Source organism: Asterias amurensis, chromosome 2, assembly GCF_032118995.1.
Source record: "Asterias amurensis chromosome 2, ASM3211899v1".
NCBI classification, from domain to species: Eukaryota; Metazoa; Echinodermata; class Asteroidea; order Forcipulatida; family Asteriidae; genus Asterias; species Asterias amurensis.
In genome coordinates, this window is record NC_092649.1 from 14,821,023 (window position 1) to 14,839,928 (window position 18,906).

The 18,906-nt window shown below is 39.0% G+C and overlaps 1 protein-coding gene across 2 annotated transcripts in view; it reads right to left on the minus strand.

Moving 5' to 3' along the window:
- LOC139950567 (plasma membrane calcium-transporting ATPase 3-like) overlaps positions 1-18,906 on the minus strand; it is a 116,298-nt gene that overhangs the window by 19,117 nt on the left and 78,275 nt on the right. For both annotated transcript variants that reach the window (XM_071949318.1, XM_071949326.1), the window contains 14 exons: positions 17,336-17,519; positions 14,730-14,915; positions 12,532-12,774; positions 11,685-11,810; positions 9,499-9,633; positions 7,774-7,959; positions 6,852-7,054; positions 6,014-6,256; positions 5,238-5,479; positions 4,289-4,523; positions 3,200-3,379; positions 2,557-2,751; positions 1,611-1,802; positions 946-1,159 (listed from right to left, as the gene is read on the minus strand). In XM_071949318.1, coding sequence (XP_071805419.1) covers positions 946-1,159; positions 1,611-1,802; positions 2,557-2,751; positions 3,200-3,379; positions 4,289-4,523; positions 5,238-5,479; positions 6,014-6,256; positions 6,852-7,054; positions 7,774-7,959; positions 9,499-9,633; positions 11,685-11,810; positions 12,532-12,774; positions 14,730-14,915; positions 17,336-17,507 — 2,752 coding nt within the window. In that variant the 5' untranslated portion in view covers positions 17,508-17,519. The remainder of the gene's footprint in view (positions 1-945; positions 1,160-1,610; positions 1,803-2,556; positions 2,752-3,199; positions 3,380-4,288; positions 4,524-5,237; positions 5,480-6,013; positions 6,257-6,851; positions 7,055-7,773; positions 7,960-9,498; positions 9,634-11,684; positions 11,811-12,531; positions 12,775-14,729; positions 14,916-17,335; positions 17,520-18,906) is intronic.

Genomic DNA, 18,906 nt, shown 5'->3' on the forward strand with positions numbered 1-18,906 from the left:
AGAGCTGCACGATAACGCTTGAATAATGTCTAAATGCCAGAGGTATATACTATCACATCAACAACTCAATTGATAGTAGCTTGAGGGGCCAACCACATGAGTAGATGACCTTTCAAGAGGTGTCCCTTCATGGTGGATGTCATGTCAGGACAAGTCTCAGGGTTCAAGTTGCAGGTGTGTGCCTTCAGGGTAGACCAACATTCAATTTGAATCAATTCAGTTCAAAACAACAGTTATTTCCATACTTTCACTTCTTTCCATATTATCTACATCAATTTAGATTAAAGGAATTCAAGAATATTTTTATGGTAGACATCTCGAATTATAGTCGGAAAAAAAAAAAAATAAATAACAGTAGATGGTGAAAAGTATGGGGCTATTTACAGTCAAGCAGAGCCTGTAGAGAGAACATCCTATACAGACATTAAACGAAAAGCACAAATGGACAAGAAGATAAAATGAATAATGACAACATGTAGAGTAAATGAATGTGATTGATAATCTCTACATGTTGAGACAGGTTAAATAAACTCTACCTCAAGAATTAAGGTGTGTGTATACCTAAAATAAAAAAATAAAACAAGATGTGTGTGTTTTATTCTTCAAATTCTGAATTCATCGGCTCTTTCTCTATACTTTTTTAAAACCATAACCAAACAAATCTATGTACAATTATTTTTGGAAAGCTTTTATTTTTCACTGGGGCCGTGTCCTAAACGGCGACTTTGGCTACAGCTACGGCTTGAAGATCAGTGCGTCTGCTCATGTTGAAGAATGGGGAGAGGTGCTTGATATAGCCGTAGCTGTAGCCAAAGTCACTGTCTGGGACACGGCCCGATACTAACGGAAACACCAACATTTGTAAGTAAACAAAATAGTACAAAACCCGCCTTTTTTTTTTCTCTTTTTTTTGAAAAGTTTTTGATACAAAGAACACCAACTCACCAGCAAAGAGAATGGTAAATATGACAACCAACTGGTATACAGCATGCCCTAAGATGGACTTGATCATAATTTTGGAGATGAGCGCTTTGGTGCGGCCGTACGGCCTTCGATTGAGAAGCGATGGTGTGGGTAACTCTGTAGCTAGGGCCAGAGAGGCGAAGGAATCCATGATAAGGTTGACCCATAACATCTGGATGGCTCTAAGTGGGCTATCCTGAAGATACACAAGGGGTAACAACAAACAAATATCAAGTTAAAGTGCAGTGACCTTTTATAAGCCCTTTTCTCTTAATCTCTTATCCCCGTGGAATACGACCCTGCAAGTTTAGTACCCCATGAAAATAGGATAACATTTCAGACAAAATCGTTAAAGTAAAACCTTGAAAAATTTCTGGAACAGCTGAAGAACCTGCATGTACATAAAAACAAATTAACAGGTTTACAAATACATAAGAATGCTCAGAACATATAAGAGCTACAACAAAACTTGGGCATTCAGCTTTGCATTAGGAAAAAAAAACAGAAAAAGGGAACTTACATTGATAGTAAGTTAAAAGAGTTATGAAAAAAAGGACCTTACATTGTTGATTAAGTAAAAATAAAAGTAGAAACAAAGTAACTTGTGTTGATAATAAAGTTTTAAAAAGTAGAAAAAGGGAACTTACATTGATAATACACGCCCCTGAGAATGCTACGATCACAGCTACTAAGTTAACCGTCAGCTGGAACTGTAAAAATTTAGAGATACTATCGTAGACGTTACGTCCCCACATGACGGCTTTGACTATACTGGTGAAGTTATCATCGGTCAGAATGATGTCGGAGGCTTCTTTTGCGACATCAGTTCCAGCAATTCCCTGAAGACGTGAAAATGATGGTAAGGATAAAGTAGTAAGATATGGAAGTGTCTTTCTCAGAGTAAATTTGGATATTCATTACATAAGGATTAAAACATATTTTTTAACTGCTGTATAGACCATGTAACCTGGTTTACATTAACACTGTTAGGCAGTACTTTCGGCATAAAGGATTTGGGTACTTTTTCTAACACAAAACACAGATTTACATTAAACTTACACAGTATGAAAATTATGATAAATACAAAGCTTTCCTTAAACTATTAGTTGCTGAGGTGCTGTAGTTTTTGAGAAATGAGTAAAACAATGTCATGAAAAATACGTTTTTACACACTAAAATACTTTTCGTCTCACGATCACTGAGACAAAAATTATTTTCATGACATTGTTTTACTTATTTCTCAAAAACTACAGCACCTCAGCAAGTAATATTTTCAGGGAAGCTTTCTACAATGACTATGTTCAAACTGCATAAGTTTAGTGTAAATCTGTGGACATTGTGTTTTTTGCCCTACAAAAGTTACATACACCCTTTAAGCAGCTCTATGAAAATGGGCTTTGCTCATTTCTGCAGGGGATTGAAAAGAATTTTATATAAATCTGTTAGGCAGAAAATACCGCTTGACGAAATTTCTTTTATAATGTAAACGTAATGTAATTTTGGCTGGTAACCTGTTTCTTATATTAATACTTTTCTGTGCTAAGCAAACCTTTGTGCTAAGAGACTGCATGAAACTGGGCCTTGAAGACTCACCATTGCAAAACCAACATCAGCCTTCTTCAGGGCTGGTGCATCGTTCGTTCCGTCACCGGTCACAGCTACAACTTCACGATGAGCCGATATTTTACTGTCGATAATTCCTTTGACTAGTGTGTGCTTGTCCGTTGGAGATGACCGAGCTAGCACTCTAAGCTGGGGCCAGACCTTATCCAACAGGCGTTGCTGGACCTACAAGTGGAACGTGGATTTAAACAAATAAGTAAACTAAATTTCTATCCCACTCATCTCCAGATGCCCAAATTTAAGAAATAGACAATTTAAAAGACAGTATGGACACTGATAAAACACGGCTTACAGTAAAACAAACATAAAAACTAATTAATAAATTATTTAAATAATTAAATAATTAATTATTTAAGACTAAGAAGCTCATAATATGCTTCTTAAAATACAACCTGGGCAAAGAAGAAGATCTGGTAAATTTAAATGTAAAAAGCACTGTGAATATTGAGAATAAAATTTTTCAGCAAGGTATTTGTATGGGCTTAGCAACAGTGTGACACAGTTTGGTCAAGGGATATTATACTATAGATACCCGTAGAATAGTAAATCAATCTATCCTTTTCGGAAAAACCTGTCGTTATCAGCTAATACGAGACTAAAGAAATGCACCCACCTTTCCGAATCTATCTCTAATTCTTCTGTTAAACTCTTTCCCTTCGAGGACTAGGAAGTCTTCTCCGGGGATGAGAATACCGCATTTAGTGGCGATGGATCGAGCCGTGTTCACGTTGTCACCAGTCACCATGCGAACAGTGATACCAGCTTTCTGGCACTGGACGATAGCTGGCGGTACCTGAGCAGATGTAAATAAATGAGTTTAGTTAATGGTAAGACACTAACTGGTAATTGTCAAAGACCAGTCTTCTCACTTGGTGTATCTCAAACATATGCACAAAATAACAAACCTGTGAAAATTTGAACTCAATTGGTCGCCCAAGTTGCATGATAATAATGGAAGAAAAAACACCCTTGTCACACGGAGTTGTGTGCTTTCAGATGCTTTATTTCGGGACCTCAAAATCTAACCCTGAGGTCTCAAAATCAAACTAATTCTTCCTTGCTTAGCCTATTTTTGTGCTTCAGCATCTCTGTGAAATTAAACCTCAAAATCAGAAATTAAAGTTGATTGAAAAACAGCTCAACAATAGTAGGCATTGAAACTTTGCAGGGTGGAAGTACAACTGTGCGGTATTGCCATGTGAATATCCCTTTTGAGCAGTGTGGCTTCTAAAAAAGAACTAGTGGTTACAACTCAACATTTCGATCAGTATGCTCTGATCATTCTGGTCAGAATGCTGGACTCTGTTGCACTTCTCAAAAAAGGTATTCACATGGTGTTACCACAAACCTCTCTTAAATGGTGTTTGAAGCTTTGCATGGTGTGGATAATAAGAGCAACTATAAATATTTATAGTAAACTTGCGGGTACAACCAGGAGTAAAATCTCTTTTGAAGGAGTGGTGGCTCTAAAAAGAGCCAGTTTGGTCTTGACGTTTCGAAAAGTATTCTCTTCTCCTGAAGACAAGCAGAGTATACTGTTTGAAACGTCGAGACCAAACTGGCTCTTTTCAGAGCCACCACTCCTTCAAAAGAGATTTTACTTATGTTTGCACCCGCTAATTTACTATTCATATTAATGCTTATAATTACTCTTAATTCTCTCTTAGTTAATCTCTACAAAAAGGAAAACTGACTGCAATACCTCATCTCTGACGGGGTCCTCGATCCCGACGATGGCGACGCAGTTCAGATTAGTCATGACACTGTTCTCATCCTCCCAGTTGACCTCCTCTCCCGCGGCAAAGTCACGATACGCCAAGGACAACGTACGTAGACCATCCGAGGCCATGGGTTCAATCACGTTCTTGACCGTCGACTCCTTGTCTTTCATACTGAAGGGCTGCAGTTGGCAGTTAGCGTCTACGATCTTTGTGCATCTGAATCGAGATGATAAATAAGAACATGTCTTAGACAGAGCTGCCACTGTTTGCATCTTACAATCGGAGAGATTCGGTACAACGGTCAGGGAGATACTTATAATCATTTTGGACATAATAGCGACAAATGTTACATAATCAGGGAGAATATTTTGAATTTGTTCATTAGAACATGGACAGATTGGTATACACTCGGGGATCTTTCTGAAGAATCAGGGAGAGTTGGCATCTCTGCTTAGATGTAGTACGGCAGGTAGGTGATGACATTGTGCCGTTTTTCATAATCAAGCATGGAGCTTTGCACATTGTACGTCATAAGAAAGATATTGGGCTGGAGGGCCACGATTGCTTTGCTAAAAGCGAGCATAGAACGTGCAGTGTGACATCATTTGACATGACAGCATTGGGAAAATTAAGGTGAAGTTTCTCATACAGCTAAGATAACAGTCTGTTCAAATTGGGAAGTGGATGAGCAAAGGTGAAGTACACAAACACAAGCAAGTGTGTATACACATCCAACCGTGAACTCCTTCTTGTCAATCGTTTGTTTAAACTGTGCGACAGCTTCCATTGTTTTTGTGCGAGTTTTCCAACCGTGGACCTTTCCCGAATCGCGGACCCCTGTTGTCCTCTTTTGTTATACGGTTTTAACGTGTATACCTACTAACCGACACACACTGGTGCCAGTTATATTTCCCCGGAACTTGAACTTACTTCTTCATAATGATTTCACTGGCTCCCTTGGAGTATAACCGGAAGCCACCACCCTCCAGTGGTATGACAGTGCTCATGGACTTGCGCGTGGAGTTAAAGGTGTAGCAATGGACGTAACGCTCCACGGGCCACCGATCTCGAATAGCCTGGTACTCTTGTTGAAGTCCAACGACCAGACCTAGGAGGGCACACTCTGTCTTGTTGCCGACCTGCCTGGCCAACTGACCTTCTTGCTCCGGTGCCTGTGAACAAGGTTAGGAATAAAAAGAGTAAAGTGACATGACAGTTGGTGGTTTGTTTCCAGCCGTCGATTTCACCAAACTCATCCTAACTTAGGATTAATCCTAGGACTTAGGACTAGCAAAGTTCCGTATCCTTAACTGTTAGGACACATTTAACCCATCCTACACACAATGTAAGTTAGGATACACTACTCGTCCTAGCTCGAAATAGGATAATTAATCCTAGCATTTCGTGAAATCGGCTGCAGGTAACTTTTGAGGAATTAAATTATGAAAATATTTGAAAAGAGTGATGTGAAATTTGTCTTATTGACCGGTCGGCCATGCCACCCTACGCTTCACTGTGTTTGGACGAAATCATATAAATGCAACTCAGAGAAGGCCGTGTGTCTAGTTATCTGAGTTAACATACTTGAGGCCTTTGAGGCCATTCGTTGGCACTTCCATTCTTGAACATTGGCAAAAAAGTTAACATTTCTAATGGGTATTGGGTGGTTGTTCCACATTAGGGGAGCAACATTACTCTCAACTAACCAGCAATCTGGAAGCATAGCTACTGTTAACAGAGACGCCTTCAGAAACCAGTTGTATCAGGTCGGCACCAAACTCCTCGTAGCTCGGTATCTTCTTGTGATGATTCAAGCCCGTGTAAATTTGGACGACCGTCATCCGGTTGGTGGTCAGGGTACCAGTCTTATCTGAGCATATAGCAGTGGCGTTCCCCATCGTCTCGCAGGCATCAAGATGCCTCACGAGGTTATTGTCCATCAACATTTTCTATAAACAAAAAGACAAGTTTTTCAGAGTTAGATCTGGCATGTTGCTTGGACTACAGGACATAAGCATTCTCAGTCAAAGGTTATCCTAAATCAGGGTAAACTTTGAGAGGGTGAGTGCAACAAAGCTCGAGCACAAGAAGGCAGGTGACAAAATGCAAGGGAAAGAAGAATGGATAGTTGGACGACTAGTGAAATTTACTACTCCACTAGTCGTGACTCAAATAGTTGCGACTTTGACACTAGTCGTGCCTAATTTTTAATTCCCAAGATGCATTGCGACATACTGTTTGCCGTAGGCGCAATATAGCAAAGTTTATGCTGAAAGGATTGACGAATTGTGTCACTAATATCCGATTGTGTTTCGTAAGTTAATTTTGTTGTTGTGAATAGTCGTGAGCAACACAATTGGTTCACCAAGCCGGAAATGCTAGTTTTGTAGTAGTCGTGGCGGCCTGATAAACGGAGTAGTTGAAAAACGGTAGTCGCGACCCGACAAAGCAATCAACAGTGACACTTGTCGCCCAGGCTTAAGACTTAAGTTGGTAAAGCCAAACATCAAAGGGTTGAATGTAACAGAGTTTAGTATCCCTCACCTTGACCGAGTAGGCCAGAGATATAGTAACAGCCAGTGGTAGACCCTCCGGTACAGCCACGACGAGGACAGTCACACCAATGATGAAAAAGTTGACAAAACTTTGCAGATGACCTGTTTCCCACGGTTGCTTGTCGACACCGTAGGTGGTGATGCAGAAACGAATGATGAGGACAAGAGTGGTGAGAACAGCTATGGTGACGCCTGCAGGAAATGGAGAGAAGAAAAACTTGTTGCTTGGTATTTGTTTATCCTGCAAGGTATGTGGTGCTACGTTTTGAAGTATGAGACCTATTCCTTTAAAGAGCACTATGTAATGGTTTAGGCGCTGTGGAGCAATATGCAGCAAGGAGAAGTTTGCAGTAACAACATGTGGATATCTCTTTTTGAGTAGTGTGGTTTCCGAAATAAACTGGTGGTTAACGACTCATTGTTTAGATCAGTATGCTCCAATTGTCTTAAGACAATCAGAACTTGGCGATAGTTAACCACTGGTTCTTTTCAGAACTAACAGTATTCAAAAACAGATATCCACACTGTGTTACCACAAACCTGTTCTAGTTGTATTTCAACCACGCAAAGTTTTTAAATCCTACTTAACATGCATCAAATCGAACCAGGAACAACGAGGCAAACCCCTTCTCTTTTTGAGAAGAGACTTACGGCTTTAAATCCCATCTGAAGGTTGCCGCGATAGTGGCTAAGTGTCTTGGTTAAGGACACAAGTGTCACTTGGACCCTCAATCTGCTGCTCAGAAGCACCAGAGCTTGAGTCTGGTGCTCGGCCATGAACACCATTTACTAGGGGATGTATTCATTGAAATTGAGGCATTTATCCGAAGTGGCGACAACAGCTACGGCTGCGGCTGTTGCTAATGGTTTCCTATACTTAGCCATAGCCGCTAATTGGAACACGGCCTTACCTGCATAACCAATCTGGATAGCTAGCTTGGTGAGTTTGCCCTGCAGGACAGACTTGCCCTCCATCAGATTGGACTCTTCCTTCTCTTGCAGCATGGCTTCCTTCTCTGGGTTAGGACCACGGCTGTTGGCGGCCCCCGTTGCTGATTCATCAATGTTGTTACCATCTGCTGGTACTTTGACAACCGCTTCAGGAGAGAAACAAAAACATACCCTCATTAGCTATTGTGACAGTTTCAGTTGTTGCTTGGGAAAAAATAGGACAATTTCATGTTCATATGGTGTAGGCTTTAGTAGACTTTTCAGGCTAGTTGGTGAAAAAAAAATCTGATATTTCCGTGAGCAAAATATACAACCAAGTAGGAGAAAAATCATGCCTGCAGTTTCAAAGCATCAGTTATGTTGAATGGAGAGAAGACAAGGAATGAATTTTCAGTTTACGTGTGGGAGGAAAACCCCAAATAAATGTTCTAGAGAAAACCCACGCAGTCAGGTAGAGACTGAAAACCCAATCAATATAATGCCCCCTGCGTGATTCGAACCAGGGTCCTAGAGGTAGAAGGCAAGGAAAGATACACCTACGCCAACCCCACCACCCATGACGACATTTCTACCTTTCGATACACCCCTGAGGTTATAGATTTCTAGAAGCTTTTGGGCAAAGTTTCCTCAGCATTAGAGAAGTAGAAAACAGAATAATATTTCCATCGATCTGAAGTAAATAACAGCTGTATTTTTTTTTTTTTTTTTTTTCAACAAGCAGTCTGAATTCAGATAAGTCTGAAATTTATCATCCCTGAAGCTTAGCACGAAAGAAATGGAATCTAAAAATAATCTAGGGTAGACTCGAGTCCCAACAGCTGACACAGCTGACACAGCTGACTTTGAGTCATCTCAACATTGGTTCAAACCGCGGTCAAGTCACTTAAGGCTAATTAAGGCCCTTTTCCAAAACCACAGCTTCGGCTTTGGATTCAGGTCGGACGAGTTGGTCTATAAAAAGCGTTTGTAACCATTTGTTATAAAATGCATATGGTTGGAAAGATGTTGTAAAAGTAGAATACAATGATCCACACAAACATGCCTTGAAATTGCGTGGTTTTCCTTTTACTGTGCGAACTAACGCGGTCGGCCATTAATGGGAGTCAAAAATTTGACTCCCATAAATGACCAACCGTGTTAGTCGACGAGGTAAAAGAAAAACCGTGCAATTTCGAGGCATGTTTGTGTGGATCATTGTATTCTACTTTTACAACATCTTTCTACCCATATGCATTTTATAACAAATGGTTACAAACGCTTTTCAAAGACCAACTCGACCGATCCAAGGCAACGTGTTCCTTTAAGCCCTGAGTGGGTAACCAAACCCGTGTTTTTGAAAAGGGCCTAAGCAAGCTGTATTTGTATAATCGATCCCTCACCCTGAAGTAAATGGGTACCTGAGACTATTCATGAAAATGCAAAACAAAGCAGATCAATGCTGGAAAGATAATTGTTGCCCTTTAGTCATTTTGCCTTTTGAGAAAGGCTCTGCTATGGTCGAATCATCAGTCCATTAACAATTTTAAAGTGAAGGTCTCCATGACCTAGGCTTCACATACATGTCGCTACATCGGGCCTAAAATTCACAAGAGGTCCAGTTGAATTCTCAAAAGAAAAGAAAAAATATCAGTGTACAAGTACGTCATTGAGTTTGATGATTAGCTCTAAAAACTGCCTTGACTTACCTCTATCGGCAACACCATCTTCCTCAGGCTTTTGACCTTTGACACCAAGTAGCAATGAGAAGATTTGACCTGTTTGTGAGTTGAGGCCAACTGCTGTTACTACCATCTTACCACTCCCCTCCAAAACATGAGTTCCTGTCAAATAATAAAAATAATCATACATCATATAGTTATAACAATAATGACGTCTTCTATAGCGCCAGTATCCACAAAAATTGCTTTAATAAGTCAAAATAACAAGTTCCCTCATGGTTGTCCTCAGCAGTGTTGGAAAGTAACTGAAATGTTTATAAAAAAGATGAGTCTTCAGGGTCGTTTTGAAAGTGTCTTTTGTCTGGATGGCTCTGATGGCTCTGATGGTAAGCTAATAAGCTAATAAGCTCTGATAAGCTAACTGCCGATTCCACAATGACTAGAATATTTATTGTCGTCTAAGTAATTAATCAAAATTTTGTCATTTATTACCTCTGCAGAGAACTAACACATGTAATATGCAACTCAGAGCAGCTTCGACATCTGGCTTTCACATACCAAAATGCAATACTGAGCGCTACGAGAATCGAAGCTACCCTCTTTATCGAGAAACTTGAAATAAATGTTTGGGTTGCTGGGTAAATTTGGTGTGTGTGTATTGATGTATGCTTTTGCCCGTTTTTTTATATTCTTTGTTTGTATTTTGATGGCATGCTTTTACCAGTTTATGCTCAATTTTTATAATCTCAAAAACTTTTTGGTGTTTGTGTATTGATTTAATCTGTTTATTGTTAATTTCATTTTTCTTAACTCTGTAAAAACATTGTGAATTTGAGTGTTGTTAACCTTTTGTTTGTTTTTTATTTAGATTAAATAAACCATTAATATAATATACACAATTACATGATTTGTTCAATTCATAATCATACATGTTAAACCAATGTTTGTATGAGAGAGATTGGCTGTTGCCAGCTTGGCGTTTATATCCCCTTGTCGGAGTTTGCCAAACAAACAAACTAACAAACCAGGAGAAAAAACATGTATACAAATGATTCGGACTATAAATCATAAAGGTTGACAAATTATCAACAATTATTTCTCCCTGATTCTTTGTCGTCAAGTCTGCACAAGGTCTAAAGGAACAGGCAGGTATCTCATCAGACCGTAACCACAATTTAGTCAAATGACTCTAACTTAATCATCTGTAAACCGAAGGGCATTGTTTTTAATTCACCACTGTCATGATTACATTACAGTTTGATTTGAAAATAAATTACCAGCCCTTAGCCTTTTGACTTTACCCGGATATACAATTTGATTTCCCGGGTAATTAAATGGAGACGAAAAAAAAATCGGGCGATTGGCTTCACAGGGAATTACATTAATAGAAATGGAGTCTCCTGACGATGACTAGAGCAAGCTAGTCGAAACGTTGAGACCAATTTCAGAACTGACTCCGCGACAGTACAGTAAAAATACGATCCTATAAGCTAAAGTAGTAGTCCAAGTCTATTTTCTATACTATCCGCCCTGATAATAGTTAAAAGCAGGACAGTTCTTTTCAGAACTGAGAAGTCTCCCGTACCCCCGATAATCTACTCCGCGGCAGTAGAATAAAGCAAGACAGTTCTCTAAGAACAAACTCTACGTGTACATGGCAAGTAGATACACACACGGTGTAACCGCAAACCAAATATACATTGATACCTCACCATGCAATAACTCAAATCCTATATACATTCTACATGCTAGGGGAAAAGTTTCCACAATTAGGAAGATTTTCAAATGTGTTCATCAGAACATGGCTGGTATCAGCAGAGTGCACTACCTTCCTAATAGAAGACTTTTGAGACGCTGGCGGCAGCAGACATAACGGTCCTTATTTGTTGTTTTGAGCGTGCGCACACATGCTCAGTATTAGCGCGTAGGTCTGAGCATGCGCACTACTGTGAAAAAGGACTGTCTAAAAGTCTTCCATTGTTTACAAAGCAATTATGGTTAAGGGCCTTGCTCGTGGGCACAAGTGTCGTGACCGGGTATCAAACCCACACTCTGCTGCCGACACCAGAACTAGACCACTTGGCCACAAGGCGCCATTGAGATGAAGAAAGAAAGAAAAAGGGGGAAAAAAACAAAGAAAATACTTCTCAGGGTTTTGTTATGTTTAAGATAGACTTATTCTAAGATTAACACATGAAATTATTGTTGAATACCTGAGAGTAGTGCTGGGTCCTTTTCAACACTCTTTTTGATGGCATCGGATTCACCCGTCAAGGAGCTCTCGTCAACTTTGAGGTCATTACTCTGTATAACAATACCATCGGCTGGTAAAAGGTCACCTAGAGAGGGCAGCAAACATCACCTGTTTTAATTACATTGTTATAATTGTACACACAATCTAGAAATCTTTGTTCTGAAAGTAAAAATCATTTGTTATTCCACCAGTTTTTACCAGGTCATATGTTGAACGCAGCTACGCTCACGATGCCTAAACCTCATGGAGCAGTCTTCCGAATTATTTGAAAAAATATTGATTACACCGATAAGTTTAAGATCGCTTTAAAGAAACACTTAGCATAGCAACATGTTTTATCACTCTCTGTGTTATGTGCTTTATAAAAATGGTTAATTATCATTAGATATATCATTAAAAAAAATTATTTGTTTATTTCTTGTAATAATAATGACGTCTTCTACATATAGCGCTGGTATCCACAAAAAAGTGCTCATGGCACTTGCTCCAATAAAAATATTCCCCCTTGGTTGTTCTCCAGCAGTGCAAAAGAACAAGAACAATTACAAATTCCAATGTCTAGTGAATGTTACTGAAATGTTTTTGAAAAAAGATGGGTCTTCAGGGTTGATTTGAAAGTGTAAATAGAAGTAAACTTGCGAGTACAACCACGTAGTAATTCTCTTTTGAGGGAGTGTTAGCTCTGAAAAGAGCTGGTTTTGTCTCTAAGACAGTTTGACATGACAAAAAAAAAGGGGGGGGGGGACAAAAGAGAAGGAAAAAACCTGTTCGAATATACACAAGATACTTCTTCTTAAAAATCTCACCATATCTTATCATACAGACATCACCGACTACAATTTCAGTAACTTTGACTAAGATGGCTTCCCCAGCTCGTATGACGGTGATTTTGTGCTCGGACTCAATCTTGTTCTGCAACCCTCGGAATTGTCTCTCCTTGGACCAATCGTTGAAAGCCGTGACTAAGATGACAACGATAACGGCCAGGAGGATGGCTGCACCCTCGATCCACTGGGCTTCCGTCTCCCCTGCTTCATGGTGTGATGAGGCTGGAAACAATAAGGGTGGAATGTTAAAAGAAAAATCACCTTATCTGACATTCCTGTCAAACTTCTAACTTCCTAAAAATTCTGTGTCCGTTCCAATCATTGATGAGGCTGGAAGGGAATAATAATAATAATAATAATAATAATAATAATAATAATAATAATAATAATAATAATAATAATAATAATAATAATAATAATAATAATAATAATAATAATAATAATAATAATAATAATAATAATAATAATAATAATAATAATAATAATAATAATAATAATAATAATAATAATAATAATAATAATAATAATAATAATAATAATAATAATAATAATAATAATAATAATAATAATAATAATAATAATAATAATAATTATAAGCATAAAGCCTTACTTGGTAACTAGTAATAGGAAGAGGTTGATAGTATAAAACATTGTGAGAAATGGCTCCCTCTGAAGTAATGTAGTTTTCGAGAAAGAAGTAAATTTCCACGAATTTGATTTTGAGGCCTCATATTTAAAATTTGAGGTCTCGAAATCAAGAATCTGAAAGCACACAACTTCGTGTGACAAGGTTTTTTGTGTTTTTTTTTTTTTTTCATTGTTATCTCGCAACTTCGACAACTGATTGAGCTCAATTTTCACAGGTTTGTTATCTTATGCATATGTTGAGATACATGTACACCAAGTGAGAAGACTGGTCTTTGACAATTACCAATAGTGTCCAGTGTCTTTAAATCAAAAACATCATTCAGTTTTTATCATTTGAAAAAATAAGGCATCAACAGCCACAAGAACATGGATAAAGTGAAAACATCTTCACATTCACACAATATGTCCTTGTTTAGATCGAGGCATAGTCCAAATAGTCTACCTCACTTTCATTTGCCAGTGAAACTGACATCACCGTACCTACGGCAAAAGGACTGTGATTAATTCTAGAAAGTTAACACGACCGTTTCTTAATGTGTGTTTGGTCTGCACAGCCCAAAAGGCCTGTGTATCCACTGCTCTGATGGATGGCCAGGCTGATCTCCGCTGATGATGATGAATGACATATTGCGTTTTAGATAGGGACACAGAGTAATGGAGACAAGATTGCTGTGGACACGATCTTCCGAGGAACTCCATCTAACTTTTTAAGAAGGGGGGGGGGGGGGGAGGGGAAAAAACACCTCACACTTTCAGTGGCAGTTGGCTTTCATTGCTATGGGGCACTGCATTTCAACACTACACCCTCAGGTTTGGGAGATGCGTGTACTAACTGGCTATATTAATATCAGCTAAGGAAAGTCAGCACTTTTTTTAGCAAAATGAAATTGAAAACCTTGTCAGAGAATCACACCTACACATGTACACAATTAGCACCTCGAAACACCCACTTAAGAAGAAACTCTCACTCAAGAGTTTAAGGTACTCGATTGTAATCATTTGAACCCAAACAGCTACATGTAGCTGTGCACTCCAAAGCAAAAAATTGCCGCGGACCAGTCAAACAAAAAGTCATCACAACCGTGACCTTCTAGAGCTGGAAATCTAATTTGCCCAGCACATCTACAGACTCTAAGGATGTAAGCTTAAAATTTACAGCATTCACTCTGGAGTTGCTGACCCTGCCAAATTCCAAGGAACTAGCTATTCCCGGGAAAAACAGCTACCTCTAGTATGTAATTTTTCCCAGGAAAATTGCATAGTCCCAAGATTATAATGAAGGAAGAAACACCCTTGTCACACAAAGTCGTGCGCATTCAGATGCTTGATTTCAATACCTCAAATTCTAAATCCGAGGTCTCGAAATCAAATTCGTAAAAGATTACTTCTGTAACTTTAGAGGGAGCTGTTTCTCACAATGTTTTATACTATCAACCTCCATTACTCGTAATCAAGACAGGTTTTATGCTAATAATTATATTGAGTAATTACCAACAGTGTCCACTGCCTTTAAGACAATGTGTACTTACTTGGTAAGAAAGCTAGTCCTAAGGAGATGAAAGCTGCTATAACAAGCATGATAAGGGTAGCATCTTGAACAGCCTCCCACATCAGCCGTATAAAGGACTTGGGTGGCTTGGGAGGGATTTCATTCCGGCCATATTTTTCCATCCTTTGGTCTAGGTCAAGTTTCATTCCTTGGCTACCGCTTATACCTGTTGGTAAACAAGACGGATCAATGTAACGATTTTTAGCAATAGGAAATATAATAATAATAGTAAAAGTGGCTTCTTACATGTATATTATAGCGCCACTCAGTGACGCTCAAGGCGCTTTAACATACAGTATTTCCTGCAAGGTATGTGGGACTACATTTGAATGATGAGATCTACTCCTTTTACATAGCAACATTTTGGGGTTAGGTGGAAGTCGGTCAGATCTGGCAGGCATTTGCAGATGCGATGAGCATTTTGGTACAAGCCATTTCCAACCACTATAAATGCAATAAGTTTATTAAATCCTGAAATTTGATTTAAAGTGCCACTTAACTCCAGAGGTTAGTGACCTAACCTCTCATAAAATGCACACTTGGATTTCTTAAAGCAAGGTTTTGCAAGACCACAGATAACAACATTCTCTCAGATGTTACAAAAACCCTCTGTAATTTTGTATCTTTTGTTTTTTTGTTGGTGGAGGTGGCCTGGTTTACTTTAAAGAGGAAGGGAAATGTCAAATGTCATACACATTTTTCTCAGAATGATGTCATCAGATTCTTTGGGTGTTGAAAAAATTTGCACTGGAAGGGTATCAAATGCAATGGCAGTTTACACAACTTACCACAAGGCTAGAGATTTATAATGTTTTTTTCCCAACTCACATGAGGACTCTTTTGGAAAATGACTATCACAAAATTTGATTGTTCATTTCCTTTCCTCTTAAATTAGACTGTAGCGCTTAGAAACTAAATATTAGCGTGGTATAAATGTCTATTATTATTACAAATGCAACAAATGACATGCAGGCCTTGAACTACCCCCACTGCACCCACAGCAATTGCCCCGATGCCCTGTGCTTTTGCTGTGGTGCCCCTTTGCAAGGTTCCAATAGAAACTTACGTTTTGCCCATAAAAGTGCCCCTTACCATAAGAAAAAATGCTGTGCCCTTTTAAGAGCACAGCTCAAGGCCAGGGCCAAATTGCATAGAGTTATTTAAAGGAACACGTTGCCTTGGATCGGTCGAGTTGGTCTTTGAAAAGCGTTTGTAACCGTTTTTCATAAAATGCATATGGTAGAAAGATGTTGTAAAAGTAGAATACAATGATCCACACAAACATGCCTCGAAATTGCGTGGTTTTCCTTTTACCTCGTCAACACACGTCGGCCATTTATGGGGGTCAAAATTTTGACTCCCATAAATGGCCGACCGCGTTAGTTCGCACAGTAGAAGGAAAACCACGCAATTTCGAGGCAAACTTGTGTGGATCATTGTATTCTACTTTTAAAACATCTTTCCAACAATATGCATTTTAAAAAAAACGGTTACAAACGCTTTTGTTTTGACCAACTCGTCCGATCCAAGGCAACGTGTTCCTTTAAGCAGCGGAAATTGCTAAACAAAATTCTGCTTAGAACAAATAAGCAGGATACCAGTCACAAATTCTACACGTGAAATGGTTATTTGGCTGGTAACCTTGTTGTGGTTAACATAGTTTTGGTGTGCTTTCTAGCTACTTTTTGTGCTTAAGCAGCTCTAGGAAATTTGGCCCTGGATACGTCGAAACAATTTCTCCTAGCCATGAACAAAGACGCATGAAACACTTTACAGGTTGCCACTTAAAAAAAAACAATAACCCTAAAAAGCCAGTGAAGTGAATACCGTACACCTTAGGTTCAGTTTTATCATAACAAAACAGAAGCAGAAGTGGAAAAATATATCCATGACTGCATCAGCGACTATCAAAAGACTTTAACAGCGCGGTCTGACCTTGACTGACATATTTCTACACTGAGTGACGGCAACGTGTCAAGAGCAAACTGCAAGGTGGGGAAACTGGTAGTCTGTCATGACGAGTACCGGTCACAGTAATTAAATCACAAATTTGATAGACTGACGTGTCTAATTGCTCTATGGGGTAGTGTCTTGCCTGCACTAGGATAACATCAGATGCAGACCTGTTGGCTTCAGTTTTTGAAAGGGCAAGGGCACTAAGGCATTTTTTTCTTTAGTACAGGGCACCCTATGAGGAAATTGTAAGTTTCTACTGGAGCATTTCAAGGGCACCAAGGCAATGACCAGCTGGTTGGGGGCCTGTGAGTGACCAGAAGAGAGACCACAAGAGGGAACCAGAAGAGGGCCTTTTTTCCCTCGGCCTTCGGCCTCGGGAAATAGGTCCCTCTTCTGGTCACTCAAAGTCCCTCGGGAGAATAGACGCTCACTAATTACCTCATTGCCAGTCAATATTACATCCCCATCAATATCAGGAATGCTCCTAGCTTTTTCTTGGCTCTCATCTTTTTCTGTTCAGCGATTTGATTTTTTATGTAATGGCGCTTTATAAATACCTTCCATTATTAAAATTCTTACATCAGACTGGACGGGTAAACAAGTAGGACAAAAATTAACTGACTCTCTTACCATGTGTTGGCGACGTGCGTAGTTTTTGACATAGTCCTATATTGTCCGTGTATTTCGTCTTAATTGTCTTTGCGAGTTCCGCCTTCCTAATTTCCATGAGCTGCCGTAGCTCGGAAACGGGTATGGTAAGTGCCAGACCATCAACTTCTTCGTCCGCCATATTGCTATACATTACCTAGGATACCTGCAGATAAGGAAATCAAAATAGAAGAGAGAAAAAAAACACAGGTTTAGAAAACGGAATAAAAATCAGGGGTCGAGACTTCTGCTCTAGCATGGCAAAGGTCGTGGGTTTGAATCCCACTCGAGTGATATGCCTGTGGTTTTATTCCACAGGAGCCAAAAAAACACCAACTGTGAAAGGGCAAAAACCAGACACAAAACAAACCCAAAACTCTTTCAGGAAGATAGATAATCTTTATATTGTGGAAAAGATCATCATTAGTCTGGCTCATACCATGTGTATGTACATTGTAGGTACTGTTAAAAATAGTAGAAATAACTAGCCTTCATAGCAAATGGGCTTCACATATAGTTGCCCTGGTCATTTGGCCAATAACATTCTGGTAATCTTTTTCAGCTACATGTACTTGGGGAGGATACATGTTATCTCTGACATATCTTCTGCTTGTCTTGTTCTGGTATTTCTACCATTGTACTTTCTAAAAAGTACATGTACACGTACCTACAGTAAATTATAGGTACCTTTAACATACAAACACATTACTCTGTACACATCATGTAACATGTACAGTATGTGTACATAACAATGCATGATAAACACTTGTTATTAATCAAATCTGTCTAATCACAAGGAACTTTGCACCCTGAATTAAAATATAAAAAAATTCCATTAAAATTAATCATTGAATCATCCAGATGAACAATCTATGAAGCTGACGTACACATAAATTATCCTCAATAAGGAGACATCTACAAAAAACAGTGACCATGGATCAGCCACCTCAGTTCAACATGTCCAATCTTCCTAGTATAATTGAGTTGCCAGTAACAATGGAGACTAATGTACTCATTTTTGTCCACGACTCATCAATAATTGGTTTTTATTCATTCTTCAACTGTAGAAAGAGGAGTGGAGAGAAGTCCCTTGAGAGTAAAAGAACTGTCAGTGTGTTTGCATTCATCGTTGCAAGTTTGTATTGTTTAGTCCTTGCCTGCAGAAAGGGACAATCAAGCAACTGAGTTCTTCTTTAATGGCGCAATCAATGAGTACGCATCTGACGCCATCATATTAAACATTGTTTCCTCCTGGTTGCAGTGCACTGTTTTGTCATGCTTATTTATTTTTATTTCATTTCTCAAGCTAATCACACACTACAAGTATAGTATATGATAAACGCGACATTCAACAAGAAAGGTAAGCATTGAACCAGCCAGAGCCCGACAGATTGAATAAAAATAAACAAAGCTTCTGTCCTGGCGACTCTTCTAAATCTGGCACAAAAAAAATCCACTAACTGAAGTTTACTATGCATTCTTCGATTACAGTTAGCACAGAAATTTGATGCTAGCCTGTAAGCGGCGAATGGTGATCATAACAAGGAAATCAA